Here is a 26,800-nt window from a genome sequence, read left to right on the forward strand (position 1 = left end):
TCTTGCCATCCTTCAGTTGTTATCTGTGAGCATTGGCTACGACTTGCGGTTTGAACTAGTCTCTGGAAACACCGTTTCAGCTGGCCAATAATAAGGGCTCGGACTGCTCAACCCGCCTGCTTAGTCACCACCCGCCTCGCTGGAAACCACAAAGTGTCCTGTCTGCGCACTAGGAATAGGTAGGAGAAAGTGATAGTCGACTTGAACGATACAACACCCCATCTTGCCATTACTCTCGACTGCCAATCTGCCTCTCTATAAACCCGCTTTATGAATCGCAATCGGTAACCTATAATCGTGACCTGTGCGCGGAGCTTATACGTAGTATACGGGTGGCTCCCGCCAACATCAAAATGCAGTCCGCTCCAAATATGCTGACGAAGGTATGTCATACCTCCTCCACCCCCTTTACGTTGCTTCCTGTGAACGTCCTTCTGATATATTTTATGTAGTTCGAGTCCAAGTCGTCTCGAGCGAAGGGCATCGCGTTCCATCCGAAACGGTGAGCCGGTTCCTGGACCTCTTCCCTGTTCACAACTCCGCTAACATCAGCAGACCATGGCTTCTAGTGTCTCTTCACTCCTCTACCATCCAATTATGGGATTATCGCATGGGCACTCTGATAGACCGCTTTGAAGAGCATGATGGACCTGTTCGAGGCATCGACTTTCATAAAACGCAGCCCCTGTTCGTTTCCGGAGGGGATGATTATAAGATTAAGGTGTGGTCGTATCAAACGCGTCGGTGCCTTTTTACGCTCAACGGCCACTTGGACTATGTGCGAACAGTCTTCTTTCACCACGAGCTTCCTTGGATTGTTTCAAGCTCCGACGACCAGACCATTCGCATTTGGAACTGGCAAAATCGATCATTAAGTAGGAGGCACTGTTAAATACTATTTTGGTTTGAGCAGAGGCTGATAAAGAGACACCTAGTTTGCACGATGACCGGACACAACCACTATGCCATGTGTGCGCAATTCCACCCCAAAGAAGACCTAATTGTCTCCGCGTCCCTTGATCAGTCGGTCAGAGTTTGGGATATATCTGGCCTCCGGAAAAAGCACTCTGCGCCAACCTCGTCGTTGAGTTTCGACGATCAGATGGCTCGTGCAAATGCCTCCCAAGCAGACATGTTTGGAAATACTGATGCCGTCGTTAAATTTGTTCTTGAGGGCCACGATAGAGGTGTCAACTGGGTTGCATTTCATCCAACACTTCCGTTGATTGTATCTGCGGGTGATGATCGACTGGTGAAGCTTTGGAGAATGAGCGGTATGTCCATTGTCAACTTTGTGGACCCGTTGATGATTCTAACGTTTGTTTACAGATACCAAAGCATGGGAAGTGGACACTTGCCGGGGACACTTCCAGAATGCGTCTGCTTGTTTATTTCACCCGCACCAAGACCTAATCCTCTCCGTGGGCGAAGACAAAACTATCCGAGTCTGGGATTTGAATAAACGGACGTCAGTTCAATCATTTAAACGTGATATGGATCGGTTCTGGGTCATTGCTGCCCACCCCGAAATAAATCTCTTTGCTGCTGGGCATGATTCGGGTGTAATGGTATTTAAACTAGAGAGGGAACGGCCTGCCTCCGCCATATACCAAAACCAGCTCTTCTATATCACGAAAGAGAAACACTTGCGGTCTTATGATTTTACCAAGAATGTGGAGTCTCCTCCAATGATATCCCTGAAAAAGCTAGGCAGCCCATGGGTCCCGCCGAGAACGCTCTCCTACAACCCGGCGGAACGAGCGATTCTCGTCACTTCTCCTACCGATGGCGGCACATACGAACTTATTCATATACCCAGAGATTCTACAGGCGCTGTGGAACCAACGGACAGTAAAAGGGGTCATGGGACATCCGCCGTATTTGTAGCACGGAATCGATTTGCAGTCTTCAGCCAGTCTTCTCAGCAAATCGAGATCAAGGACTTGAACAATTCGACGACGAAGACAATCAAGGCACCCCATGGAACCACAGATATTTACTTCGGTGGAACGGGAGCCCTTCTTCTGATCACTCCCACGACTGTTGGTCTTTTTGACATCCAGCAGAAGAAGCAGCTTGCGGACCTAAGTGTTAGTGGCGTGAAATATGTGGTATGGTCTAATGACGGACTCTATGCAGCCCTGTTAAGCAAGCATAATGTTACAATTGTAACAAAAACGCTGGAGCATGTTAGCACCCTGCATGAGACCATCCGCATCAAGAGTGCCACATGGGATGATGCGGGTGTATTGCTGTACTCCACTCTCAACCATATCAAATACTCGCTTCTGAATGGGTAAGTCCAACTCAGGTACATTACAAGAATTGGAACACTGACTGAGCCTAGTGACAACGGTATTGTCCGCACTATGGATTCGACGGTTTACCTAGTTCGCGTAAAGGCAAGAAACGTTTATTGTCTTGATAGAACTGCCAAGCCGATAATCCTTGAAATCGATCCGACCGAGTATCGGTTTAAACTAGCTCTCGTGAAGAGAAATTACGATGAAATGTTACAAATCATCAAAACTTCGAGCCTTGTGGGCCAAAGCATTATCTCCTACCTTCAAAAGAAGGGATACCCGGAGATCGCTCTTCAATTCGTTCAAGACCCCCAGACCCGCTTTGAACTTGCTCTTGAGTGCGGCAATATCGACGTAGCCATCGACATGGCGAAACAACTCGACCATCCTAAGCTGTGGAACCGACTCGGGGTTGAAGCATTGGCCCATGGGAATCACCAGACTGTTGAAATGACATACCAAAAGCAAAGGCTGTTTGACAAACTCTCTTTCCTCTACCTTACAACTGGCGATAAAGAAAAGCTCACTCGCATGGCCAAAATCGCAGAGCACCGAGGAGACTTCACATCACAATTCCAGAATGCCCTTTATCTAGGTGACGTAGAGGGCCGGATACAAATGTTCAAGGAGATTGATCTTCGTATGTTGCATGATCCCTTTCCCATACCTTTACTCTTGTTGACAACGTCTAGTCCCTCTTGCATACATGACGGCAAAGTCCCATGGTCTCGAAGAAGAAGCTGCGTCCATTCTTGAGTCCTGCGGCCTCACTGAAGAAGAGGTCACCCTGCCATCACTTGGCAAGCCAATAACCCAGCTTCCACGAGCTATTGTACCCACTTTCAAGTCGAACTGGCCTGTTAAAGCGGCGTCCCATTCCTCATTCGAAAAGGCTCTTCTTGGGGAGGTTGGCGAAGATGTTGGCGCACCCATCAATGGATACGAGGCGGAGGAAGGCGAGGATGTTGGAGGACTTGGTCGTGATGCATTGGGTGAAGAACATGACGAAGAAGATGCTGCTGGATGGGATATGGGCGATGAAATTAACGTTGAGGATGTAGAAGACTTTGTCAACGTCGAGAGCGCTGTAGGCGGGGCTGGTGCCACTGAAGCGGATATATGGGCGCGAAATTCCCCTCTCGCGGCTGATCATGTCGCTGCCGGATCCTTTGAAACTGCGATGCAGTTACTCAACCGCCAGGTTGGTGTGGTGAACTTCGAACCTCTAAAATCACGATTCCTAGAAATCTACCAAGCCACGAAGACGTATCTGCCCGCCACAGCCGGATTACCTCCACTCGTCAACTATGTCAGGCGAACGGTTGAGGAAACAGATTTCAGAAACGTCCTTCCTATCATCCCTCGGGACCTTGAGTCCGTTGCAAGCATTGATCTGCAGGAGGGATACGCTGCAATGAGAGCTAACAAACTTGAGGATGGCGTGAAGATCTTCCAACGCATCCTCCACACCGTCCTCATCAACGTCGTCTCATCTGAGAGCGAAGTCGAGGAAGCGAAGAAGATCATCACCACTGCCCGGGAGTACATACTCGCGATGTCAATTGAACTAGAGCGGCGGGCCATCGGCACAGATACCCCGGAAAACCTGAAACGAAGTCTCGAGCTATCTGCCTATTTCACCATCCCGAAACTCCAAGTCGCCCACAGACAATTCGCCCTTAGAGCAGCAATGAAACTTGCATTCTCAAAGCAAAACTTCTCATCCGCCCTTAGCTTCGCCAACAGAATGATCGCTAACGGTGGCGTCGCCAAATTCCTCGATGAGGTATGCCTACGTTGCCCCCACTTCCCGTTCCCTTTATTACAAACATTCCATTCCTACTAGCATTCACTTTTATTTAACAAAATACTCAAAAAATAGGCCCGAAAAGTCAAAGCCCAATGCGAGCGGAGCCCGCAAGATAAGATCGATATTGAATTCGACCAGTTTGCCGAATTTGACATCTGCGCCGCATCCTTCACTCCCATCTACAGCGGCTCTCCTAGCGTCACATGTCCGTTCACAGGCGCCAAGTATCATGAACAATACAAGGGGTCCGTATGTCGAGTTAGCCAAGTAACGGAAATTGGAGCACCGGCGAGTGGTTTGCGACTATTTGTTCCTGCGAAGTCTTAGATTGTTCATATGGTTGATTTGTACCGCCGGTTGGTTGTTTGATTGATCGATTGAATTTTCCCACATTTAATTTATATTATTTATTTTCCCCACCCCCCCCTTTTTTTTCAACGTGACCTTCCTATTCTTCCTCCCTTCTCCTTTTCCGAGAAAAAAGGAACGAATAGTCTCTCGAAAAGCAATCGAATGAATAGGGCATGGGCCGCGTGGCTGCTTAAAGGTTTTATCTTATCCTCCCATTCATATTTTTACTTTACTCAAGCGCTTTTTTTTGTCTCCTTTTTTCGACTTTGAATGTTGATTTTTCCTTCCGTTCAATTTATTCCCGTGAGAAAACAGCAGAGAGTGAAGTATCATATTATTTTTGCCTATAATATTGTCTCATAAAGCATTTCATCTTACAACTGGGTCTCAAGTGCGGGAGGGAATTGATATCTTTAAGAACTCATCACCTTGCCGTCTACCCATTACATGAGCCGCGAGGTATAAAATTCCTTTCTGAACGAGACTCACTGTACTCTGTATACACACTGGGGATTTAAGTCCCTTTTCACCTCATACATAGTATCACATTTAACACCCAGCAGAGTGAAAATGAGAGCCACCATATTTTGTTGTAAGATTTCCCCCTACGAGGCCTATAAATGCCATGATAACTTTAGAGGCGCGTAATCGGCAGGTACAAAAAGTAACCTCACAGGACCCGTGGACGAATATGAAGTCGTTTCTAATTTACATAACGTCTATAAATGCCTTTTTTACACGTATATATTGTACATGTATGTACATACGATCCAAAACAAAAGGTCTAAACCAGCCAACCCACGGACCAAGTCTAAATGAGTAGAGATCTCGAACCCCCCCCGTCCCCCAACGCACCAGACACCAAAAGGACATGCGCCAACCGCTTAAAATTATAAACAATGCCACGAAAACAAAGGTTTGAGGAGATGGGTGTTTTTCCGCTGCAAATGCCTCCGCAGCCACCAGTGACGCGATCAAGGCCACAGAGGATGATCTGGGCTGATCACACATCATCATCGTTATCCACCGCATCAGACGCCGTGAGACCCCATGTCCACCAAAGCCGCCTCTCAAGCGTAGGTAAAACACACGCTACAACCAACCCATCAATCGATCAATCAATCAATCAATCAATCAATCAATCACACCTCCCGTCCTTCCACCCAGTCCTCCACCTCTCCTCCCACTTCGCACAATCAAACACCTCCTTCCCCAGTTTCCTATTAACCTCATTATGCGCCTCGCACATCCAGGTGCCAAACTCCGCGCGCGTCTTCAGGCGCGGCTTATTCGCGCCGCTGGGCTCGTTCATCCAGGCGCGGAAATCGTCCGCGCATACCCAGCAAGGGTAGAGTTTGCCGAATAGCGTGAGGAAGCTGCGCATGTCGTTCTGTTGCTGTGGGGTGGCGGTTGCGGGGTAGGTGGCGGTCATGCTGTGGAGGAGGGTCCACGTGCTGCGGCCAAGGGTTTCGACATCGGGAGGGCAGTCCGGGGGTAGGGCTGCTGTGGTTTGGTCCTGGGCGGTTGTAGTTGTCGTTGTCGTTGTCGTTGTTGTCGTGGAGGGGGAGGAAGAGGAAGGGGAAGGGGTAGCGGGGGATTTGCCCTTCATGAGGGCGCGCCAGTCGGAGATGGAGATGCAGGTGCGGCAGCTGGTGGAGAGCGATCATTTGTCAGTTTTATCTGAACTGTATAGCTAGCTGCTCGTCGAAGGGCTTGCTTGTAGGACTGGACTCGGAGCATGAGAACAGTTATGCTTATGGACCAATGGCAACTTACGGCTTTCCATCCATACCCAGGATCATCCCCTTGGGCAATTGTGTTTTCTCCTGGGAGCCATCTTCCTGCTTGCCATCTGCCGTAGTTGTGTGCTTTGATTTGCGTCTTGCCTCTTTAAGGGCCTCAACTTGCTCCGTCAATATCTCCGCCATGGTGTGTTATGTACGTGGCAATTTTCAAAGCTATTTGTTATAGACCCGCGCGCGAGTTGAGAGGTAGTTAACTATTGAGCTCGAATTATTAGTTGCCGGAGGTATCTAGATGGAGTGTTAAATGTTCCTGAATGTAAATTGAAGGTTATAATGTCATGGTGTTGGTGAAATGCGGAATATTCTGACCATTGAATGCTGAGAAATCAAGCTTGGATCCAGCGCCGGTCCCGAGGCGGCGGGTGTTGGTTGCGAGGAAGTTCTTGTCTGCGCCGCTAACGTTGTTCGATCCCAGCAGCTGCGCTTGACCAACGGTTGAATAACTCACTCATCTCACAAGTTCTTTGCGCCGCAATAATTCCTCTGTTTATCAAAGAGCTGCAATAATATCCAGAAACAAATAGTATAGCTACATTAACAAGGAGGAAGGTTACGACAGCCTCGCATATCCATACCTACATTAACGCGTCCATATTCGTCCCCCCAGTCGCGTCAACCCCGCCACAAAGAGGAAGAAGAACCAAAAATAAGCCCCCGTTTGCATATCTATCGCCATGTCTGATTCGGACTCCGATTCCGATTCGTTGTCCTCCGTGGGCATTCCTTCTGATGATGTCCTCGAGAAAGGCCTGCGCGACACCGTGGCGGCCATATTCAAGAAGGGAAACCTGGAGCAATTGACGGTGAAGCGCGTCCGGGCTGCGACGGAGAAAGCGCTGACTCTAGACGAGGGATTCTATAAGAATGACGAGGTTTGGAAGGCTAAGAGTGACCGGATAATTAAACAGGAAGCAGTATGTGTGCCTTATTTTTTAATCCCAACCACTTTCATTTTTTGAAGAGAGAATTATGCCAATTTTTGTGCATGGTCAGAATGAAGTGTCTTTTTGCTTTTAGAAGTACTGATACACATTTGTGCGGTATTTAAGGAGAAACAAGAGGAATTGGCCGCTGAGAAGGAGAAAAAGAAGCCAACCCCAGCGCCTCCAAAACGGGTACCTCCTCTGAAACCCAAGGAGCCTAAGCGCGCTTCGAGCGCATCACAACCTGCTAGAAAAAGACGGCGAACTGCTACTCCATCAGAATCCGAGGAAGATCTATCATCACCTCCAAGCGAAGAGAGTGAGGAAGAGGAAGACGAAGACGAAGAAGCACCCAGTTCTCGAAGGCGGGCACCGCCAGCGAAGAAGGGTTCTAAACCAGTAAAGCAAGCGCCCAAGCCCAAGCCAGCACCAAAGACAGACACATCATCAGACCTTTCCGACGTGCCAGATGAATCCGACAAGACATCAGAAAGAGCGTCATCGAGGGAAGCTAGCCCAATGCGTAAACCTAGCGACACCAAGCACGACGAATCAGAAAGCGACATGTCCGTTGTCATCGACGACGAACCACCACCGAAATCCAAACGTCGCAAGTCATCCGAGCCCTCACAGCAAGAGAAATCCAAGAAATCTTCGAAACCAGCTAGCGGCGGTAGCAGGAAACCCAAGGACGCAGCTGATGCGGATCCAGACCTGGCGGAAATCAAGAAGCTACAGGGCCAGCTTGTAAAGTGTGGGATTCGCAAGATGTGGTTTCGCGAACTAGCTCCGTACGATACACCGCGAGCAAAGGTGAAGCATCTCCGCCAAATGTTGAAGGACGCGGGTATGGAAGGGCGGTTCTCGCTTGAGAAGGCTAAGGCGATCAGGGAGGCGAGGGAGTTGCAGGCTGATCTTGAGGTTGTGCGTGAGGGTGCGAAGAGGTGGGGGACGAAAGTTTCCGATGAGGAAGCGGGGAATGGTGCACGTCCACGAAGACGGGTTGCGAGGGACTTTCAAGCTCTTAGTTTCCTTGAGGATGAGGACGGAGAGGAGACAGATTGAGCGTTGTTGTTTGGCTATTTTCTTATTTGTCTTTTTGTTTACTTCCCTTGTTTGGCGCATAATGAGTGGTATGATATTGTTATGGACCGAATACATATCTATCTGTGATATGAGCTTTTTCCTGGTTTCCCCTTTGTTCATGTTTTGGTGATGATGTACGACGCTGGAAAATGGGATGAGGTGAATGATATACCGCGAGAATGCTTGACGGGAGGGTATGTTTGGCGATCCGCTGCTATAATACTAATTAATTTTCTCTGAGACTTTTAATATGATTCTGAGATCTTCCTGATCATTGGTATGGCTTTCCGCCACCCATGCGTTGGGCCACTAGGCTGAAGACTGCGACTGAGGAGATGAAAAGGACCAGGTTGTAGAACTAGTTACGTAGTTAGAAGAACTCTCGCACATAGTGATATTAATATTATATTCAATCAGTGGGAAAAATGGGCCCATACAGCATTTCTGGAGTACTCATTCTCCTCGACTTCTGTTCGAGATTCGACAAAGAGCCGCCGCAGATTTGGGAGATTGGCCTAGGCATCAGTCAGTAACGTCTACTGTGTAGTTGTGTAGATATAGGCTCGAACCCACCATTTTTGTGCCTGGTAGTGAATATAGCGGTAGTAGCCGAGTCTTGCAATCCCAATTGAACAAATGTGGATTAATTGTAGCCTTCTCGCTCTCTCCCTGCTGTTGTCCAACCCAGATATTTAGATGTTGGTGACGAGGAATAAGAAGATCCACAGCGGGCTCAGGCTGATATTTAATATTTATTTGACTAAATATACCTTGGTCGCCGCGCTAACTTTAGTCAACTTTTCCCCCCATCCCATCCCCCTCAGCGTTTGGTCAGGAACACGACAGGACAGAGATCATCATCATTCTCTCATTGCGGGAGAAAACACACCACCCAACCCCCAAATCTGCCGCGTTTCCCTCGTGCTGAAGCGGTGTTTGCTCAGCTTTGCGTATTGCTACCCCCATTAGCTAAATAACGGCTGGACAACGCTCAACTCCAACGCCCAACCACCCGCCACGCAAGACATCATCCATCCCTCTTCCCCGCCATCGTGCCCGTACCCCGGAGCTTCCATATCCGCCCTTTGCCTTTGCATTCTTATACTAAGGGGCGACTTGGTCGCCGCTGATTGCCGTCGAGGAACATGGCAGTCAACAGAATAAGGGGCGCTTTCACTGCGCCTCGGAAGGGAGAAACCTTTGAACTGAGAGCTGGGCTTGTGTATGTCCTATTGCAGCAATACGGGATGTGAAAGGTGTCACTCAGACCAATGCTGACTTGCGCTTTTACAGGTCTCAATATGCTTGGGAAAGGTATTTCCATGTCCTACATATCCCGCTTCTTGGTCTATCCTCTTTTGAAAACTTACACTGGTTTGCAGAAAGGAATCCATCCAGAAGACCATCATGGCCATGACTTTAGGCAAAGATGTGTCTGCGCTCTTTCCAGACGTCCTGAAAAACATTGCAACCAATGATCTGGATCAGAAAAAGCTTGTCTACCTTTATCTTATGTGAGTACAGTACTCGGGGGCTTCTCTCCCTTGTCGATAATGTTCCTTTCTTAGGTTCCACTGATCATCTAACCATGCGGTTCTAGGAATTATGCCAAATCACACCCCGACCTATGTATCCTCGCCGTGAACACGTTCGTCCAGGACTCGGAAGACCCGAACCCTCTCATACGAGCGCTTGCCATCCGTACAATGGGTTGTATTCGGGTGGAAAAAATGATCGACTACTTGGAGGAGCCCTTGTGGAAAACGCTGCGGGACGAGTCCCCCTATGTCCGTAAAACGGCTGCAATCTGCGTAGCTAAACTGTTCGATCTCAATCCCACCCTCTGCTTAGAGAACGGTTTCTTGGAGAGGCTGCAAGAATTGATCGGAGATCCCAACCCCATGGTTGTAGCCAACTGCGTCACCGCTCTGGCAGAGATCAGCGAAACGGCTCCAGAGACGAAAGCCTTGCATATCACGCCAAATACACTGAGGAAAATGCTTATGGCCCTGAACGAGTGTACAGAATGGGGCAGGGTTTCCATTCTGAATAGCCTGGCGGATTATAGAACGACAGATGTGAAGGAGGCGGAGAATATATGCGAGCGGGTTGCTCCTCAGTTCCAGCATATCAATGCCAGTGTGGTTCTTGCCGCTGTGAAAGCTGTCTTTTTGCATATGAAAATTATTAATCCGGACACTGCTAAATCATACTTGAAGAAGATGGCGCCCCCGCTAGGTATGTTCTTTGGAACAGCAGCGCAGATGTATTCTGTCATGATAGGATGCTGATTTCTTTTCTTGTCTCAAAAGTTACCCTCGTCTCCTCCGCCCCGGAAGTTCAGTACGTTGCTCTGCGAAATATCGACCTTCTCCTCCAAAGCAAGCCCAACATCCTTGACAAGGAGCTCCGTGTCTTTTTTTGCAAATATAATGATCCGCTGTACGTCAAATTCCAGAAACTAGACATCATGGTTCGGATCGCGAACGACCGGAATGTAGACCAGCTTCTCGCGGAATTAAAGGAATATGCCCTCGAGGTCGATATGGATTTTGTCCGACGTGCTGTCAGAGCCATCGGGCAAACAGCAATTAAAATCGGGACCGCGACGGAGAAATGTGTTTCCACGTTGCTTGACCTGATTAACACCAAAGTGAACTACGTCGTCCAGGAAGCCATTGTTGTCATCAGAGACATATTTCGCAAGTACCCTGGTTATGAGGGTATTATTCCTACTCTGTGCCAGTGTATCGACGAGCTGGATGAACCCAATGCTCGAGGGGCATTGATATGGATCGTGGGCGAGTATGCAGACAAAATTAGCAATGCAGGTGATATCCTAGCAGGCTTCGTGGATGGTTTTAATGAAGAGTTCACCCAGGTTTGTTTCTTACGATTCACTGTATATCGGCTTCATGTCCAGCTAATTCTCCTTCCTTCCAGACCCAACTTCAAATATTAACGGCTGTAGTTAAACTATTCCTAAAACGGCCGGAGAAAGCTCAAGGCCTCGTTCAAAAGGTCCTTCAGGCAGCAACGGCCGAGAATGACAATCCAGATATTAGAGACCGGGCATATGTATACTGGCGACTCCTTTCCAACACTACCGACCCATATGCCGCAAAGAATGTTGTCCTGTCAGAAAAACCTCCTATTGTTACAACTATCCAATCCCTACCCCCCGCACTGCTTGAACGACTTCTCACGGAACTATCAACACTCGCGTCCGTCTATCACAAACCCCCAGAGCAATTCGTTGGCGAAGGCAAATATGGAGCCGATGCTGTTCAAAAGGCTGCCATTGAGTACGTTTCCAATGGCCCTTCGATCTGCCTGTGTTTGATTTTGTTTCGCTTTATTTCCCCTCCCTGCTAACACTCTAACACAGGGAACAACTCCAAAATGCACGAGAAAACCCATTGGCGGCCGCCGCAGCGGCAGCTGCGGTTTCCGGAACGGCTGCTCCAGCACAACAAACCAACATAGAGAGCCTGCTGGATATCGACTTCGACGGTACGGCGCCTGCGTCTGCGCAGAAAGAGCCGCCTAGCGGGATGTCCGGGCTCGAGGGGCTGGCTGGAACACCTGTTCGCGTTCAATCACCCGCTGCTGGTGTACCACCACCGTCCAGTAACAATCTTGAAGATCTGATGGGCGTATTTGGAAGCGGGCCAGATGCGGGCGGCATGACTTCTGCTGGAGGACTGGGATCGCAGAACGGCAGCAGTAATGCTGATCTCATGAATGGCTTTGCGGGCTTGGATCTTACGGGGTCGACAAGTAGGCCTACGCCTCCTCTGGCGTCTGGGACGACGACAAGCAAGAATAACCAAGATATTTTGGATTTATTTTAGCGAAGTGGATGGGATTGGGCCCTAATGCTGGTGGGGTAGGAAGGGAAGAGGAGAGGAGAGGAGAGGAGAGGAAAGAAGAGAAGAGGAGAAGGAGAGGAGAGGAGAGGGTTAATAATATCCTATATTAATGTTTTCGTTTTCTCCCTTTTGTCTTCCGGTTTGACCAAGTTTGCCAAAGCGTAATATCGAGATAGACAAATGGATTATTTATTTCTGCTCTTTTGGTTCGGCTGACTTCTTTTGACTTTGTCGTTTCGGCTGACTTCTTTTGACTTTGTCGTATAGGGGCAACTTTGATTACCACATTTCATTGTTACTCGAGAGAAAGGTATATATTTAGAATATTATACGAATAAAAGGATTTAATATGGAATGCTATCAAGTAAAAGGTAGTACAGTACATATCCAAGTCGTGTGTTATCATGCATTTACCGAATGATGTCAAGATTCCGCCATCCCCCAAGCCTGTTTCAAACAGCCGAGCTACGAATGTGCCCTTAGCAGTTTCTTGCAACAACACCGTATATCTTAACGACAGACACAACCACCAATCGATCACGACTACTACCTACCCTAGGTACATATATGCGCAACTCTTCTTCCGTACTCTATTCCCATGAACCGACCAACCAACTAATATCCACCCATCCATATGTCCGCATCCGAGGGCTCCTTTAACCCCCCTTCTTCCTCCCTCTCCCCAGCCCGCACCTCCCCCCCGCGATCTCAGTCTCAATCCCAACCCCAACCCCAATCTCAAACCAAGGGATCCCAATCTCCATCTGCATCCTCTTATCTCACCTACCCCGTCAGCCATGTCGTCTCCGGCCTCTACAGACGCCTTACAGAGCCCACCCCCTCGGGCTCCACCTCCAAAAAGCCCTCCCTAGACCCCATGAGCGTCTCCGAAATCTACAACCCCCCACACCGCACCGCGTCCCCCTTCCAGCCACCCCCCCTCACTCCTCTAACTCTTAAAGCAGCGGGAAGCCCCTCCCGGATTTTCCTCACACGCTCCCTAGCGGAGGAAATCCGGCTACTGGTCCCACCCCGTCTGCAGCTGCTGGATACCTGGCAGCTGGCTTATAGCCTGGATAGAGATGGCTCGAGCCTGCTGACGCTGTATGACAAGTGTAGAGAGTTTGGGAATAAGAGCCAGAGGGCCGGGTATGTGCTCGTTGTAAAGGATTCGTCAACCGCTGGGTTAGGTGGTGGAGGGGGAGGTGCTGGGATAAGCGGGGGCGTGATGTTTGGCGCCTATCTTACGGACCCTCCGCATCCGGCTTCACATTATTATGGGACGGGCGAATGTTTTCTTTGGCGGGCTAGTGTGATACCTTCTACACCATTGATGCAGGTGCGCTCCACGACTACGACTACAACTACGACTTCAACAGGAAATGGGGACGGCGAGGAGATGGCTACCGGTGCAGGCATCGGGGCAGGGGGACGAGTACAGTCGACTGAGGGAGATAATAATAATAACCTGCTGGAACTGGCAGGGTTGCCTTTACCTCCCAGTGCGGATACAACACAGGTTCGGGGCAGGACCACGACGCTGAGAGGTGAGGAGCGCAGTAATAATGTTAATGACGCAAACTATGACGGCAGTACATTCTCTAGTCTGCATGAGAGCCCAGCACGCATTGAAGATGGCCCGGATACCGCCAGTACTACTGGGAAGAGGGGGGATGGGGATAGCAGCCGCAGCAGATATGGAGGAGATCTACTCTCACCAACGCAGCGGCGGAGTGCGTCTCGCGGTACCACTGGTAGCAGCGACAATGATGGTTCTGGAGACGGTCAACAAGTTGCGCCAGCTAACTACCTTCCAACAGGTGCTAGCCGAAGCGGAAGCGGAGCCACCACGCCTGAGCGGATTCGGTTCAAGGCGTTCCCCTATAGCGGGGTTAATGATTATATGATTTTTTGCGAGACGGGGTTTTTGAGTGTTGGGGGCGGGTGAGTCATTTTTCTTTTTATTTCTATACCTCAAACATTATCCCCTTATGGCACAGTTGAATAAATATGTCCCATCTCCCTCTATATTCTGGGGGTAGACGGATACACAAATTATTACAAAGTAAACAAAGAAAGAAACTGGCGACTAATCACACTCTTCTCATGCACTATCTCTTTGTAGAGACGGCCACTACGGGCTTTGGCTTGACGACTCTTTCGAGAAGGGCGTCAGCAACACGTGCCCGACTTTTGGCAACGAACCCTTAAGCGACGAGGGGACGAAGTTTGATGTCTTAGGCGTTGAAATCTGGTATATCGGATCATAAAGAGTTGTGGGGGGGGAAGGGGGGGGTTGGGTTGGGGGAACTGGAGGGATGGAGAAAAACCAATATTCACTTCGCACTTTCTTCTCCTATGGCCAATAGCTGAATCTGATGATGTGTTAATTACTCTCTCTGTAATTCATGAATGGATTATTTTATGCGTGGGACTTGTGTCTTGTCTTCTATTCGGGGATGACATGAACAATTCAATTATGCACGTGTCACCAGCCTTTCTTAACTATCTCTCGAGCAAACCATACATCTAACCAAACGATGTCTACTTGAACGGACGTTGATTCACCAATAACGGTGTATTCCAACGTATGAATGTGACATTTTGAAGGGCATACTAAAGGGTAAGCAACTAGGTAGATGTATATATATGCTATTAGTTGACTCTGTTCCGCAGGGGAGGAAGTGGCTATATATACATCATCTCTCCAGACCTATAAGCAAAGGGGCAGGGGGGTGTACTCAACGATTCTTGAGTGTCCTACGAGGGTAAAGTAATATCAATCCAACAAGAAAATAACTAAATATACATTCATATAGTTAGCTTACTAGGCATACAAATTTGCATGGTCCACTCTTCATTTTCCGTGCGAGTTCATTGCCTATGTAGTAAGTATGCTAATCGCGGTTTTTGTGATTCTGCTTTCCGCTCTCCGCTCTCCGCTCTCCGCTCTAACAAGAAACGCCAAGACTTAGCGGCTCCCGACCACATGTAGCCCTGAAGAACAGAGAGTCCGAATTAAACTAGTATAGTTAACAATACGAAGTACTGGTAACTAGTGCTTTTGATTTTAAAAACTCAAAAATCACTAAATAATGTTTCATTTTTCCATTCCATTACTTTCTCTCTTTAAAGCTTGAAGAGGGTAGGTAGGCTATATACAGAAAAGAAGAAAAGGCTCGACCTGCTCAGATACCCTTCGGGCCTGGTGGACACTTAAAAGGAAGCATTCAAGGAAATGGGTGGCCAAGGAAAAGCACGCCTCAGCCGCGCGGATAGGAGGCAATTGGGTAGGGGAGGGGAATGGGGAGGGAGGGAAGGGAAGAAGGGAACATTAATGGGAAATAGAAACCCACGAATAAAGATGAAAAAATACATGTAGAAAATTAAAATAAAAGAATAAAAGAATAAAAAGCTCAACTTAAAAAAAAAAAAAAGAAAGAAAGAAAACACACGCCTGAGCTTGTGAAGATGTAGAAAATAACCACATACCATCAGTGGCTGCCCCAGGTCAAGACTGGAAGAAAAAAGTGATGTTAAGGAAAAAAGGGGACTGCTGAACTGGATAAGAAAATGACCACCGGAAATGGAGAAGAAAATAGCAAAATAAGCATAAAAATAAAAATAAAAATAAAAAAGGTCCAACACCTTGCAGAACCGCTCCGGTCCAATTGAATTAATAAGGACTATTTACTACCTCATTCCTCCCAAGGCGCGCACTACTTCTCCGCCCAGTGCTATGTCGGACAGGACCCGCAATACTCTCTCTCGTCGGCCTCCTAAACGTCTGCTTCGCAACCATATTGACCTCATTCGGCAGCGCAACAATAACATTCTTATCACTGCCATACTTGAAGTTATCCGCCTTCACTTCCTCTGCATATCTCTTAATCGTGTAGGGGTCCTTGCGGCCCTGAAGCACCTTCTTCATATTCCACGTGACGATGAACGGCCCCGTGGCTGTAATGATTGACGTCTCTGAGGAGTCGCGGCCGGTATTGAAGCGGGCGGGCGTGAAGGAGATGCGAGTGCCGGTCTCGTGTTGGAACTGAGCGACGTGGTTCGGCTGCAGGCCTAGTCGGCGTGGTTGGGGCTTGGAGTCCTTTGCAAATGATTTCTCGAAGCCGAGTTTGCCCTCATTTTTGCCATCCTTTTGAAGAGAATCGACCAAAAGGAGGTATGTGCGGCATGTAGCTAGGACCCAGCGGCCGTCGGCGGAAACATCTAGACCGATTATTGGTTCACCAAGAGCAGGGATGTGCGTCTTCGCCCGCACGCCAAACTTATCGAACATGCGGATGTCACCTTTATTGGAGGCGACTGCGACATAGCCCTGCTCTGTGGTCGCAGCGGCAGAGAAGTCGTTATTTTTGACATATTCTTTGAGGTCCTTTTGCACTAGTTTGTTTCCTGAGAGGCGAGGGTCGATGCGGAATAGGGCATTGCGAGAAATACCAACGAATTGCTGGTTGGAGGTCATTTGGGCGAATTTCTAGATAACAGTTAGTTTGAGAACATTAGAGGTTTTAGAATATAAAGGGCGAAAAATAAAAAGGGAAACACGTACGCTTTCAGGCGCAAATGAAGTTACGGGAATGTCATCGTGAACTTTCCATTCATCAACAACTTTCCCGTACTCAAGATCCATTCTGTACAAGGAATGAGGATCCTGTTCATTCTGCAAAATCATGTTTGAATCCTCGCAATGAAGCATGACTTTCTTGGGGCTGAAGAGCTTTCCACCTGGCGTTTCGACCTTGGAGATGTTTGTAGAAAACTCCAGATTATTGTTTGGCGTATGCTTGAAGACGCCAATTTTGGATCCCCGAACAACATACGATCGATCGTGTTTATACCCCACAGCTAGCTGGGAGTTGACGTTTCCGTCTTGATCCCGGGTAAGAACGTCGTCGTCCTCCTCGTCCGTATCGTAATATTCGCTGCGTTGGCCAACGTCTTCTTCCTCCTCAAGGACCTCTTCCTCGTCCTCCTCTTCTGTCTCTTCGGGTACGTCTTCCATAGTGAGATCGTTGAAAGCCTCAAGTACATACTCTCTATCATTTTCTTCTGATTTCGCCCATTTAACTTCATTCAACTGCTCCCACAACGCTTGCATCAGACCCTCCTGGAATCTTTCCTCGACTGCCTGATTTTTGAAACGTAGGAGCCACGAATATGCCGACCCATCCTCTGTGTAGTGATTGAAGATAAAGGAGAGATATTCGAAATTGAACACGGGATTTATATCTGCCACTACCGCCTGCCCTAACCAATCACGGTCCTGTCCACTTATCTGAAGCCAATACTGCCATTTTCCAATTTCCGAGACTGTGGCGACGACAGAGGGGTCCTGTAAAACGAATGTACCACTGTTAAAATCAAAAAGATGAAGCTCTGCATTTTCTTTCGCCAGGATCTCAGTGGCTTCTGGATGGGCAGCAGCAGGGGGCGCTTGCGTGGGTTCAGATGGTGTCTCGTTTGGCACAGCTACTTCTCGCGCCATAGCTGCGGTGGATTGTTTCGTCGTCGGCGTTCGAGATAAGGTAGGGCTTGCGACTGGACTGGCGTCGGGAATGGGGCTTTCGTCGTCGAAGTAAAACTCCTGAAGATCTGACGTCTTCTGTGAGCTCTTCCGGTATTTTCGCTCGTACTGGCACTCAACAGCGGCTAGACAAAACGTCGAAACTCTGTCCGGGGTGATTGAGCTGTCGCAAACGAATTCGAAGAGATCGCCCGGGTCACCGCTAAGGTCGCGCCAGGCCAGAACTTTCTCTCCTCCCTCGCGCACTGCAGATCGGAAACGGAGAGCCTCGTCTAGCAAAAAAGTCTTCTCGTCTTTATCCCCACCCAGCCCCTCTGCGTCTTCCTCGTCTTCGTCGCCCACAAGTTCTTCCTCTCCTTCCTCGTAGGCGCGCTGGATCACTAGCTGGTACTGGAACTTCTGGCCGGTGCGACGGATACTAGCCGCAGCGTCGCGAAATATAAGCTCTGAGTAGCCCTTTGGCGATTGCGGTCGGACAATATACAGCTGGCCTTGGGGTATCTCAATTATGGATTCCTTGGTAGTGTCACCAAAGACAAATTTGCTCACTAAAAAATCATAAAAATCGATCACGGATCAGTAGTCAGTATCAACTTCAAAGAAACCCCAATGCGATGTTATCAGAAACAGCTGAACAATCCCTGTCCTTTCAAACACATTGGAATGCGAAGTTGGGGGTGGTTGCTATGCAAGTTGAGTGGTTGAGTGGCGGGGAGAGGGGTTAACTATACCATTGCGAAGCATAAACATCTTTGCTCGAAAGTCCCACGCAGGACCAGGGAGCGAGCGGGCTTTCACAGGAAAGCGATCTGAAATAAGCCTGTATTCTATGAACCAAAATGCAATTTATTCGCTGGATTCAGTGAGGAGGGTGAGGGTCCAAAAAGGCAGCGAAGTGAAGGAGTTGGATGTTCAATATTTATCTCTATTTGTTATTTTGTGTTTATGACAAGGCAGATGCCGTCGCCGTGGCAAAAACGGGTGTGTGGCATTAGCCGCGGATTTACCTTCTTCCGGCAATTTTTCTTTGGCTGAGGTAATCAGGATTCCTTTGTCCACAGCAGAAGTTAGCAAGAGGAGAGAATATCGGATATAAACGTCACTGAGAGGAAGTTTCCACAGCTGACGAATGGAATCTACATGCGGAGTGAGAGGGCATCATATTTGCTACACGGTCAGTTCCACTTGGCCCGGAGTTGTTCACGCTGCAAACATATTTGAATGATACTAGCGGCTAAAACTTGAACGTCAACCCAGATCACCCTTGACTTGGTTATGAACAACTCCTAGCTTCCTGATCCATAGCTTTAGATGCTGGAGTATCACCTTTGGTAACCGCATCGTCACCATCATCAGCTCCCTTATTCTCTTCCTGATTCTCTCCCTCACCAGGCTTGTCCTTCAAAACTCCACCCTTCCTCTTCGGCAAAACCATACAAAACGCTTTCCCCCAATCTCCCAACTCAAGCCACCTAATCATAATCTCAATAACGTGGTTCGTAGCGAGCACATACCGGCTTTGCATCTGCATATAATCGCCAATGGGCAGTTTCGCCGTCTTGATCCCCTTCTCCATCGCGCTCTTGTAACAAACCCCCTTGTGCCGGTTCTTATCAACTAGCCCGCCAATGATATATGTGCTATATGGCTTCAGCTCCGTCAACGTATTCGGGCTGTCGCTGCTGAGATAAATGACCTCCCCGTCGTCCGGACCGACAACCCCGTCCTTACCAGTAAATATCCCCATCATCTTCCCCCCCGTGGGCTTGCGCATTTGCGCCTTGGCCTTTTCAGCCGCAACCACGTAATCCTCTTGCATAAAAGTAGCCCTCCACCGTGTATATTGCTTCCCAAGCACAGTATCGAATCTCTCCTTCAGGAGTTTATCAAAGGACGAAAAGAACATGTGCCCTCTGAACGGCGCTTTCGCATTATCGGAGTACGAGCGCGTAATCTGAGAACCTAGTGATACTCGCTCCTTGTCAATCATGAGATCGTCAAAGTTGCAATCGACCACAAACGTTATCGGGAGGAGGATGGATCGTTGCTGTTCGACTTTCTTCCGCTCCGTCCGCGACATCAGGCTCGTATCCTTCGGATCGAGTTCATCCCGCGCAGCGGCTTGCGCTTTTGCAGCGCGCTGACGCTCCCGTTTCGCAGTAATCTTTTCCTTGCGCTTCTCCTTGCGCCATTCTTTTCCAGCTTCCCATCTTTCGCGTTTCAAAAGTTTTTTTCGTTGGTTTTTCGAGAGCGGCTGGCCATTTTCGTCTATCTCGGGTATGGATTGGAGGGTAATGTTGGGAGCGCCATTGCTTTGGGTCGCCCCAGGGTCCTCTGCTGTTATTTCATCTGGGATGGAAACAGAATTCGCAGTGGAAACTAGTTCCTCTGACGCAGGGCTCGTCATCTCGTGCGCCGTCTTCTGTAGCTTTCTCGGTCGCTCACTCTCGTCCATCTTTTTAAAAAAAATTGTACAAAAGGCATCGAGACGCAGCAATAGCAATTAGATTAACTATGCGCACCGATAGTGAAAGCTAACCCGCATATTCCATTGTCCGTTCATCTCAAGCATCAATTGTGCCAGCTGTAGAAGGCTGGTAGTCAGGAAAATAAATTCCGTCCAATCATGCGGCGCAGATTTCCCGTTTGCCGGATTTGCTAGTTCAGCTACCATCACGTGATATCAACCCGATTCGTCCAAACCAGCTTCACGCAAACCACCCCGTTCAAACCTCGTTTCTCGGCTTCTATCTCCAACTTCATAGTCCCTTGGAAGCCACACTTCCAACCCCAGCCAATTGAAACTGCAAAGATGCCTCAGGACATGCCCCCCACTGGGGGCTATCAGCCTGTCCAGTATAAGGTAACTCAACTCCCATTGCACAATGCAACAATTGAACCCGCCCTACAGCCTTTTCCCCTTGTATCCAATTCCCGGATGAGTGCAAGTCAATCGTCCAATGCCAGGGTCATAAGCTAATGACGCCCTTCTACAGCGCAACATCCCCGTCCGCGGCTTCCGGCCCGTCTACTACCTCGTCGGTATGCACCTGATCATGGCATACGGCTTCTACAAAGTATTCCTAGGAATCCGGGAGAAGAAGTAAGGGAACATTGAACACCATACCACGCACCCATAGATAGATATCTAAACACACACACACACACACACACACGCGTATATACACATCCGCGCGGGCGCCCCTCTCCCGATCTGTCCGGATTCCCCATGTGGATACCCGATATCTCCCCCATATCTTGCAGTTTACACATTTACCAAACCCGGCATCTGCTAATCTTGTATGCGTTGTTCGCGCTTTCCCACCTACTAGTGAACTCGGACGAGAAAAGATGTGGTCCCGCATCCACCTCATCCCGCTCCTCCAGGCAGAAGAAGACCGCGACCAAGTCCGCAGACACCTGGCGGATAAGGCTAGAGAGAAAGAGTTGTTGGGATCAGAGACCAAGGTTTACAATTCGGACCGGTGCGTTTTTACATTTCCAAAACATATATACAATTTGGTTATATATATATATCTCTTTCTTCTTTTTCTCGCCATTGCGCAAATATGCGACTTTGGCATTATCTTTATTTTATTTTATTGTATTTTATTTTATTTTATTGTATTGTATTTTATTTTATTTGGGTATGCTGGATCACTAACCGCATCCTCGCACTTAAATGGTCGTTCCAATTTATAGATTCGTGAGACCGACCTTCTGGTACACTCCTGCCAACGTTACGAAATAAGAAGATGCTTTTGCCGCGCATCATCTGGTGGAACGAAGTGAAAGGGGGTCCGCGAAGGGACCCCAGAATAGCGGGTGGTGAAGATGGAATATCGAATCCGGCAGAAGTTTTGGCATGAAGGGGAGAGGAGGAGGGGGCTCAGTGCCTTTTATTTTCCTCTGTTTGCTCTGTTTATGAAGATGATGTTGGCTAGGAGGGAGGTCGGGCGGGAGATGGGTGGTGGGTAAAGGAGAGGGTGAAAGAAAAGATCTGGTTGGTTGGTTTGAGGAAGCAATGTTATCCGGTTCGCAAGTGTAATGGGGTGGTGGTGGGTGTATTGGGGATTCTACGCATGTAACGTATTCTACTTTGTATATAGAGAGAGAGAAATAAAGAAGGGGGACGGGGGTTCCAAATGGAAAAAACCCAATGAGATAGATAAATGATATCTTGAAACTTTTAACGCCATCCTTCCCCCCCCTCCCCCCCCCTTTTCTAACAACTGGTTACATCTCCCTGTCTAACTCCAATCTCTCCGCCCAATAACCCCCAATGCTCTGAGTCCAAGAGGAATAAAATCCCTCCCTCCCACGCCCCATATGCGCGGATGGTGGAGGCTTAACTACTAACTAGAGGGCGTCTCTCTCTCTCTCTCTCTCTCGCTCTCTCTACTTCCATGAGTTCGGAATTGAATGCATGCAATGACGTACGAAAAGGGGGAACAAAAAAAAAAAACTAAAAAACTAAAAAACTAGATAGAGAGGCAGGGAACGGTACGTATCCTACACCGTTCTAACCGGCATGATGGCTCAGTGGTACCTACCAGACCAATCAATCAGAAAAAAACGCAATGGCGAATTGTGAATCGTTGGTGGGACGATCGAGGGAGCAAAGAAAACGGCTCCTCGTCGGCATGAGAAGGGGGGAGAGAGAGAGTATGTGTGTGGGTGTGGGTGTGGGTGTGGGTGTGGGTGTGGGTGTGGATGTGTTGGGGATAGTTCAGCGGTTGAAACTGTAATATCTGACGAGCACACGGGGAAGCAGGAGACGCAGACGCAGAAGAAGCTAACAGCCATCCAGTCAATTCTATGTATATTTATATCTGTACTCCATATATATATGTATCTGTATATGTACATACATGTACGTTACATGTCTCTACTGGGACATGTACTGTACACAGGTAGGCCAAATGCTGAGTGGAGAAAGAAAGAAACAAAAAAGAAACAAAAGAACAAATTGACAAGGCAAAAGTTGAGAGCAACGAAACAAGAATCAAATCAGGACAAAACGCGGATTATATCGGAAACATCTTGTGGTGAGGTAGACTTCAAGAAAAAAAAGGGCCAAAGAGGGATTAAGGAGCTAGTCCACCTCTTGTACTGTGAAAGCTGAGGTAAGTTCTCTCCAATAATCCACGTTTTCTTTCTTTCTTTCTTTCTTTCTTTCTTCCATCCATTTATAAAGATTTTATATCTAAACGGGTCTTTATCCAATCTAATTCCCACAAGTATTCTTGAAAAAAAAGATGAAGTCAAAATAAAACCCCCAGATCATTCTACAACTTCGCATTCGCCAAATTCTTCTGCAACCGCCTCTCCACCGCCTCCAAATACTCCCGCGTCGTAACCCACGCCGCCCGATCCTTTCGACCGCACGCCAGCGCAAGGTCCTTGGTCATGATCCCGTCCTCGTCGACAACATCGATACACGCGCGCTCCAGCTGCTCGGCCCACACGACGACGTCAGGGGTGTTGTCGAGCTGGCCGCGGCGGATGAGGCCGCGCGTCCAGGCGAAGATGGAGGCGATGGGGTTGGTGGAGGTTTCGTTGCCCTTTTGGTGCTCGCGGTAGTGGCGGGTGACGGTGCCGTGGGCTGCTTCGGATTCGAAGGCGGTGCCGTCGGGGGTTGTGAGGGTGGAGGTCATGAGGCCGAGGGAGCCGAAGCCTTGGGCGACGATGTCGGATTGGACGTCGCCGTCGTAGTCTGTTTAGAGGTTTGTTGTTAGTGAGTGCGTGTGTGGAGGGGAATTTTGAGCAAGGGAAATGTTAATGGTTGGCTTACTCTTCATGGCGATGACGAAGCCACCTTCGCTCTTAATCATCTGGGCGACCATATCGTCGATAAGTCTGTGTTCGTACCAGATGCCCTTTGCATCGAAGTCCTTCTTATAATTCGCTTCAAAGATCTCCTGGAAGATATCCTTAAACCGGCCATCGTATTTCTTGAGAATGGTATTCTTGGTGCTCATATAGAGGGGCATTTCTTTTAACAAGGCTAACTTGAAGCTGGCATGCGCGAAGCCAGAGATGGAATCGTCTGTGTTGTATTGGCTCAAGGCGATTCCGCCGCCTTCGAAGTCGTAAACGTTGATGCGCTCGGGTTGGCCGCCCTTCGGCGTATAAACGAGCTCGAGTTTACCGGGGCCAGGGACGACGAGGTCCTTTGCCCGATATTGATCTCCAAAGGCATGTCGACCGATGATAATTGGCTTCTTCCAGCCTGGTACAAGTCGGGGGATGCGAGGAATGACGATTGGTTCACGGAAAACGGTTCCGCCTCTGGGAGGAAAATATTAGTGAGTTTCATTTTTGTTAAGAGAGAGTAGAATGAGCAAGCCTTACAGGATGTTTCTGATGGTTCCATTTGGAGATAGCCACACTAGTCGAATACATTAGCAGCAGTCGAAAAGAAAAAGCTAACAAAATTGATAAGTTCACTCACTCTGCTTCAACTTAAATTCTTCAACTCTGGCCTCATCTGGAGTAATGGTAGCGCACTTGACGCCTACTCCGTACTTCTTGATGGCCTCTGCAGAGTCGATAGTGACTTGGTCATTAGTTTGATCACGATATTCCAAGCCCTACAAAAATCATTCATGTTAGTATCCATGCCCCCGAGGACGATTCGGAGCATTAAAAAGAAAGGGGGAGGGATCCACATACTAGATCATAATACTTGAGATCGATATCAAGATATCTGAGAACGCGGAAAAAAAGCCTTAGTATGCCGGATCTACCTGATGCCTGTGCGGGAGTTACCGAGAGAGGGAGAGCGGGGAGATCATCTGGGGGAGGGGGGGACCAATCAGACTGACGGGTATATAAACTGAATATGACCAGGAGGTTAGTTACTTCGGGGCTTGTGGCCAACAAATCATGAAGAAAAAAGAAAAAGGTGAAAGCAGCAAATCAGGGAGTATATGCTTACTTTATCCTTGATATCTTGCCAAATGATCCTTGTCATCTAGTTTTTATTAGATTAGATCTCTTGGTTAGTCGTCCCCATTATTCACAAGTAAAAATGGATTTGCACCAGTACAATGCAACACTTTTATACATTGATCCCGCGACTTTATATTAAGATATAAATATTCACAGCCACTAATAAAATATACCTCAGCACCCACGACGGTCCCTGCCTTGGTACTACACGGAATTGACGCTGTGGGTTGTTTCTGGGTTGTACTGCACGTCGAGGGAGGTAGGTCTTTCAAGGGGATGGGATGCGGGGTGGAGGGGTATGGGCAAAAAAGAAGAAAGGCAAAGCAACATACCTCATCACCATCCAATTCCACCACTGGATTCTTCACCTTGATCTTCCGGCGTGGGCCCGTCATTTTGCGAGTTTGTGTAGCTGAAGGGAGGATAGCCCAGGAGGGTCTCTGGGAGATGATGGTGGCAGTGGAGCGGGCGAGAAGTGGGGAGGACGATGGTTTCGGGAGACCAGACGTCAGGCGCAAGAAGGAGGAGGTTGAGGAGGAAGACAAAGATGATGAAGATGAAGATGAACGATGGGAGAAAGTGGATAGAGAGCGGCGGAGAGCGTGAGAAGAGGAAGAAATGGAGGAGGAGGAGGAGGAGGAGGAGGAAGAAGAGGAAGCAGAGGTCGAGAACAAGAAGGGCAGTCGGGTATGAACGGAAGCGGGCCGAAGAGCAGACATGGCTATCTAGAAGCAACAGCAACAACAACAACAACAACAAACAACAAACAACAATAATAAGTAATAATAATAAATGTAAGACGGACACACGCGGACAGCAGCAGCACAGCAGAAGCAACCGAGATAAATCAGTACAAATATCAGTGGTTCAGGTATGGTATGTGTAATTACTGTATCCAAGCTCCAGTTCTTTTTGCTGCTTAATTTTTGAGTTCTTTCGCTCCTGGTTTCTTTATTATTTCCCCCTTATCCTCTTGCGTCTGCCTTTTATTTTTTCCTAGGGGAAAGAAAATCCGCTTTGCTTTGCTTTGCCTGGTTGGTTGCTCAGTAGATTTCCGGGAAAGTGGACACGCTGGGTTTGATTTACAGGGTCGAGTGGGAATCGATCGGTAGCAGGTCAAAAAAAAAAAAAAAAATCAAAAAAAGACAGAAAAACCCTGAGTGGGGCCTTGGTGGAGGGAGAGCAAGAGGGTTTTTTTTTCTTTTTCAGTTGTGTTGATATAGGGTTCTTTCAGCAGTGCCGGAGAGGGAGAGGAGAGGAAGAAGAGAAGAGAAGAGAAGAGAAGATGAGGAGGAACACGGAGGGAGGAGGAGAATCGGGAATCCGCGGCAGCAACCACAACAACCGCGGGGACAGTGAGGCCAACCAACAACCTGTGTCAGGTAGTTAGCGCTTCGTCTCTTGCGACGTTGATTCCCCCCCCCCCCCCTGCCTGCTGTTGCCTGCTGTTGCCTGCTATTGCTTGCTGTTGCTTGCTTGCTGTTGCTGTGGCTGTGGCTCAGATGCTTCGCTAGCTAAACAATTCCTCTTCCTCCTCTGCTGCTGCCAAATTTCCTCTCTCCGCGCGGCCAGCGCCGGCAAAACTGTCCCGATCCAGTCATGCCTGCCCCACCCCAGCGCGCGCCTCGGCTGCCCCTTCCAGCACACTGATTGGCTGCTACTCCGGCGCGGACGAAAGGGACCGACCTCGGCTAGTGGCTAGTGGACATCGATATCTCAGCCGTCCAACGCCCAAACGCCAACGCCAAGTCCACCGCCAAGCCCAACGTGATGCAACCTTATATGACGTAGGAAACGCTAGACCGAATTCGGCTAGGTTGGGGCTCTGATACATGCAGTCACTTGTCTGTGACGTCTGTGACGTCTGTGACATCGATGTAACCCCCACACGGGCCAACACCTGGGCGCTGGCTACGTGAGGGGGGGGCAGCAGGTACGGTACCTACCTACCCTCGATGTTTCCTCTGTTTTGTGGTTTGTTTGAACCCTGATTGATAAAGATATGTAACATACAATCTATCTATCTATCTCTATCTATCTATCTATCTATCTATATACATTGTATGTCTTTTGTGGAAGTCAAATCTCACTTCTCTACTCCGTATATATGCAAACCAAGGGCCGCCAAGAAACAAAAAAGGAGGGGTGCTGATA

At 48.6% G+C, this 26,800-nt stretch overlaps 9 protein-coding genes across 10 annotated transcripts; 5 read left to right on the forward strand and 4 right to left on the reverse strand.

The window, feature by feature from the left end:
• Positions 1-72: 72 nt before the first annotated feature.
• BDBG_01992 (coatomer protein complex, subunit alpha (xenin)) lies at positions 73-5,104 on the forward strand. Its single transcript, XM_002627275.2, has 8 exons — positions 73-383; positions 453-502; positions 556-875; positions 936-1,274; positions 1,330-2,296; positions 2,348-2,943; positions 2,996-4,089; positions 4,186-5,104. Exons 1-8 carry the CDS (start codon positions 354-356, stop codon positions 4,438-4,440), a joined length of 3,651 nt encoding a protein of 1,216 aa, XP_002627321.1. The 5' UTR covers positions 73-353; the 3' UTR covers positions 4,441-5,104.
• Positions 4,918-9,241, reverse strand: BDBG_01993 (FAD dependent sulfhydryl oxidase Erv1). Its single transcript, XM_002627276.2, has 4 exons — positions 8,852-9,241; positions 8,716-8,793; positions 6,241-8,636; positions 4,918-6,113 (listed from the first exon to the last, which is right to left on the reverse strand). Exons 3-4 carry the CDS (start codon positions 6,390-6,392, stop codon positions 5,603-5,605), a joined length of 663 nt encoding a protein of 220 aa, XP_002627322.1. The 5' UTR covers positions 6,393-8,636; positions 8,716-8,793; positions 8,852-9,241; the 3' UTR covers positions 4,918-5,602.
• BDBG_01994 (transcriptional regulator) lies at positions 5,301-8,703 on the forward strand. The gene is made up of 2 exons (XM_002627277.2): positions 5,301-7,183; positions 7,319-8,703. The coding sequence occupies exons 1-2, from the start codon at positions 6,944-6,946 to the stop codon at positions 8,255-8,257; spliced, it is 1,179 nt and encodes a 392-aa protein (XP_002627323.1). The 5' UTR covers positions 5,301-6,943; the 3' UTR covers positions 8,258-8,703.
• On the forward strand, positions 8,887-12,207 carry BDBG_01995 (AP-1 complex subunit beta-1). The gene is made up of 7 exons (XM_002627278.2): positions 8,887-9,500; positions 9,572-9,592; positions 9,661-9,792; positions 9,879-10,516; positions 10,591-11,159; positions 11,222-11,583; positions 11,667-12,207. Exons 1-7 carry the CDS (start codon positions 9,424-9,426, stop codon positions 12,130-12,132), a joined length of 2,265 nt encoding a protein of 754 aa, XP_002627324.1. The 5' UTR covers positions 8,887-9,423; the 3' UTR covers positions 12,133-12,207.
• Positions 12,208-12,504: 297 nt separating this feature from the next.
• On the forward strand, positions 12,505-14,832 carry BDBG_01996. Of its 2 annotated transcripts, XM_031720588.1 has the most exons (3): positions 12,648-13,697; positions 13,971-14,094; positions 14,276-14,707. In XM_031720588.1, the coding sequence occupies exons 1-3, from the start codon at positions 12,785-12,787 to the stop codon at positions 14,418-14,420; spliced, it is 1,182 nt and encodes a 393-aa protein (XP_031576811.1). In that variant the 5' UTR covers positions 12,648-12,784; the 3' UTR covers positions 14,421-14,707. The 2 variants fall into 2 exon arrangements, with proteins under 2 accessions (XP_002627325.1, XP_031576811.1); XM_002627279.2 differs by having other exon boundaries at positions 12,505-14,094; positions 14,276-14,832.
• A 994-nt stretch (positions 14,833-15,826) lies between these two features.
• BDBG_01997 (vacuolar import and degradation protein 27) lies at positions 15,827-18,442 on the reverse strand (the record flags this gene model as incomplete). Its single annotated transcript, XM_002627280.2, has 3 exons — positions 15,827-16,642; positions 16,718-18,240; positions 18,424-18,442. The coding sequence occupies 3 exons, from the start codon at positions 18,440-18,442 to the stop codon at positions 15,827-15,829; spliced, it is 2,358 nt and encodes a 785-aa protein (XP_002627326.1).
• A 523-nt stretch (positions 18,443-18,965) lies between these two features.
• On the reverse strand, positions 18,966-20,366 carry BDBG_01998 (tRNA m(1)G methyltransferase domain-containing protein; the record flags this gene model as incomplete). The annotated part of the gene is made up of 2 exons (XM_002627281.2): positions 18,966-20,147; positions 20,232-20,366. The coding sequence occupies 2 exons, from the start codon at positions 20,364-20,366 to the stop codon at positions 18,966-18,968; spliced, it is 1,317 nt and encodes a 438-aa protein (XP_002627327.2).
• BDBG_01999 (NADH dehydrogenase) lies at positions 20,288-21,890 on the forward strand. Its single transcript, XM_002627282.2, has 4 exons — positions 20,288-20,555; positions 20,689-20,795; positions 21,025-21,177; positions 21,395-21,890. Exons 1-4 carry the CDS (start codon positions 20,505-20,507, stop codon positions 21,441-21,443), a joined length of 360 nt encoding a protein of 119 aa, XP_002627328.1. The 5' UTR covers positions 20,288-20,504; the 3' UTR covers positions 21,444-21,890.
• Positions 21,891-22,497: 607 nt separating this feature from the next.
• BDBG_02000 (isocitrate dehydrogenase [NADP], mitochondrial) lies at positions 22,498-26,679 on the reverse strand. Its single transcript, XM_002627283.2, has 8 exons — positions 24,979-26,679; positions 24,633-24,668; positions 24,520-24,530; positions 24,368-24,401; positions 24,147-24,285; positions 24,047-24,083; positions 23,487-23,983; positions 22,498-23,408 (listed from the first exon to the last, which is right to left on the reverse strand). Exons 1-8 carry the CDS (start codon positions 25,363-25,365, stop codon positions 22,981-22,983), a joined length of 1,569 nt encoding a protein of 522 aa, XP_002627329.2. The 5' UTR covers positions 25,366-26,679; the 3' UTR covers positions 22,498-22,980.
• Positions 26,680-26,800: the final 121 nt, after the last annotated feature.

Source organism: Blastomyces gilchristii (assembly GCF_000003855.2).
Source record: "Blastomyces gilchristii SLH14081 genomic scaffold supercont1.3, whole genome shotgun sequence".
NCBI lineage: Eukaryota > Fungi > Ascomycota > Eurotiomycetes > Onygenales > Ajellomycetaceae > Blastomyces > Blastomyces gilchristii.